The 2470-nt window shown below is 37.0% G+C and overlaps 1 protein-coding gene across 1 annotated transcript; it reads right to left on the bottom strand.

The window, feature by feature from the left end:
• Positions 1-92: 92 nt before the first annotated feature.
• Positions 93-2390, bottom strand: LOC105315747 (heat shock 70 kDa protein 12A-like). The gene is made up of 3 exons (XM_011410490.1): positions 1956-2390; positions 1689-1907; positions 93-1421 (listed from the first exon to the last, which is right to left on the bottom strand). Exons 1-3 carry the CDS (start codon positions 2388-2390, stop codon positions 93-95), a joined length of 1983 nt encoding a protein of 660 aa, XP_011408792.1.
• Between the last annotated feature and the right edge of the window lie 80 nt (positions 2391-2470).

The following is a 2470-nucleotide window of genomic DNA, read 5'->3' as shown; positions in this document are numbered from 1 at the left end:
GATATAGTTATTATATGCGGACTAAATAATTAATTTTTGATAATCATAAAAAACAAGACTATAGACCTATAGACAGTTTTGAGTTAATAGGTTTATTTGGCAGAAAGAAAGTCACAGACAGTCTTAACCTCTTTTCCGTTCACACAATACTTTGCTTTAGCTTGTATCTCTGTATCACTGAAATACATGGTAATATCAATTTTACGTTGATATTTTGGCAAGTTGTCCGGATTAGGAATATCAATAAGTAGTTGGCCTATTTTTGTAACAATCTCTGTACCATTTTTATCTGCTATGTATTGGACACCAAGATCAGGTGTACAGTAGATTTCAATCAAAGATTGCGTGTTAGACTGCTTAAAAGGAACCAGACCAATGGTGATTGCTTCATCAGCTTTCGTTAGTTCACCCTTCTCCAGGAAAACGCTAAAAACATTATCACATCGATACAGTCCATCTTCTTCATCATAATACTTGTAATGCTCATCATGTAGGTTAGGATCAAACACAATACATATACCAATGCCATATGTAGCATCAGAACGCCTAGCCTTCACTATGTCAGGATTTTTACGCCACATAACAGCTCCTGTTGCAACAGCAAGATGAGGATCAGGTGGTACCAGCACAGTGCATTGTCTCCCCTTTGAACTATAAACCTCTTTTATAGCAGGAGAAAGTTTCTCATGGACATACTTGCAGCCTCCAAATCCCCCAACCAGATAAAAAGTATCAACCTCATAATCATTTCCTTTAACAGCATTCAAAGCGCACTTTTTTATACCATCAAGAACAGGACTAAACAACTTCAACTCTACCACTGCTCTATCTATGTACAGTGTGTCATCTTCATACTCAACACCTTGCATTTCTCTAGTGCCAGCTTCAAGTGCACCATCAAAAAACTCTGCAAATGGACGTGGCAGATTAATGGTGATCTCTTCTGTTTTGCCTTGACCAAAAAGTAATTTCTGGTCTTCAAACTCTCTGTAAAGAATTCCATTTAAAATAGCCATGCTCTGAGATTGATCTCGTGAAGCTAAAAACTTTTTGAATCCAGGATCATTAACTATATCCTGCAATAATTTAGAAAAAGCTTCATTAACTTGTGTACCACCCCATGCATTTCCAATTGGTATATTCTCAACCACAACCCCACCATCAACTTCAACATGGGATGTAACATCAACAGTACCTCCTCCAATATCTAACACCATGTATTTTGTAGGATGAGCAATAGCTGCTTTTGATGGATCACTTGTAATTTGCCCTTCCACAATTTTTTGACTATAAAAAGCTGCTGATTCAGGCTCAAGTGCTAATGATAACTTGTCTGGGTTAACTTCAATTGGAAGAGGAAGTGGACGGCCAGAAACTGGAGTTAAATGATCTATATTAGTTGATTCAGTCAGCAAACCGGCCTATAAAAGAAATTATTAATTTTTATAAAGATTTGTACACAATGTGCATTATAAGGCAGGTTTACAATATGACTCTAGGCCAAGCGCAATGTCAATTTTTAATCAAAAGCATGTGCAATTTGACCTTTTGACATAATGCACAACTATAGATTAGAGCCAATAATTCAGCATCAGCAAAATGTCAGCCAGGCTAGCGTAATACTTTAAACTCTCAAACATGCATGTGCTGCTGTGCATGAGAAACAAGTATATAGACTATACTCTTACCATATAAGCAGCTTCTCTCATCATTCTTTTTCCTCGTGCATCCCATATAGCAGGAACAGTAATGACCCAATAGAAATCAGTTGTCTTGAAAGAATCTTCATTACGATTGAGCTGAATAATAAGCTTTCTCTTTATGCATTGAAGAATAAATGCAATGACTTCAACAAGGTAAAATTTCTCACCAGAAAATGACTCAACAAGTGTCTGTCTGTCAATACTCTATATTTACAAAAAAATATGTTTATAAACTGTGAATTGAAAACTTACTTGATCTCTTTTTAACAGCATTTTGATTCTTTCAAAATAGACATATTGTGAGTATTCGCTAGCTTTTTTTGTTTCAAACTTTTTGCGAGCTGATGTTCCAAAATCTTCTACCTCCAGCTTCCTTCTATTTCTTTTTAGTAGAATAGCATTTGGGACTCGGTTGGAATGGTCTTCACGATCAAGTACAAGTGTGTTTACCCCCAGGCCAGCATCCTTTGCATCTCTGATTAATCTACTAGTAATACTGTAAGCCAGTGAAACTGATGTGGTACCAAAGTCAATAGCAGCAATATTATCATCATTGACACAATAGCCAGCTTCCGTACGAGGAATCTTATCTGCTTTAATCAGAGGTTTGTGGCTTTGTGCGAACTCTTGTCTCCGAGCAAGTATAGAAACCTTTCCGAATTTAATGTAATCTCTGGACGTGGCCATTTTCTTTGCCAAGGACTCACTGGAACCTTAGATACGATACTATGCCTGAAATGGTTGAGCGGAATGCCGATTCATGCGAG

The sequence above is a fragment of the Amphimedon queenslandica genome, unplaced genomic scaffold, assembly GCF_000090795.2.
Source record: "Amphimedon queenslandica unplaced genomic scaffold, v1.1 AMPQUscaffold_8315_Cont19740, whole genome shotgun sequence".
Lineage (NCBI taxonomy): Eukaryota > Metazoa > Porifera > Demospongiae > Haplosclerida > Niphatidae > Amphimedon > Amphimedon queenslandica.
Note: the sequence above shows the minus strand (reverse complement) of the source record. Positions and strands in the feature narration are given on the sequence as shown.

Excerpts from the sequence above, each read along its gene's own strand:
- LOC105315747 (XM_011410490.1), bottom strand. The coding sequence starts at position 2,390 with ATGGCCACGTCCAGAGATTACATTAAATTCGGAAAGGTTTCTATACTT. Across the intron at positions 1,908-1,955 it reads TGCTGTTAAAAAGAGATCAA|AGTATTGACAGACAGACACT; the intron begins GTAAGTTTTCAA and ends TTGTAAATATAG. Across the intron at positions 1,422-1,688 it reads TGAGAGAAGCTGCTTATATG|GCCGGTTTGCTGACTGAATC; the intron begins GTAAGAGTATAG and ends TTTCTTTTATAG.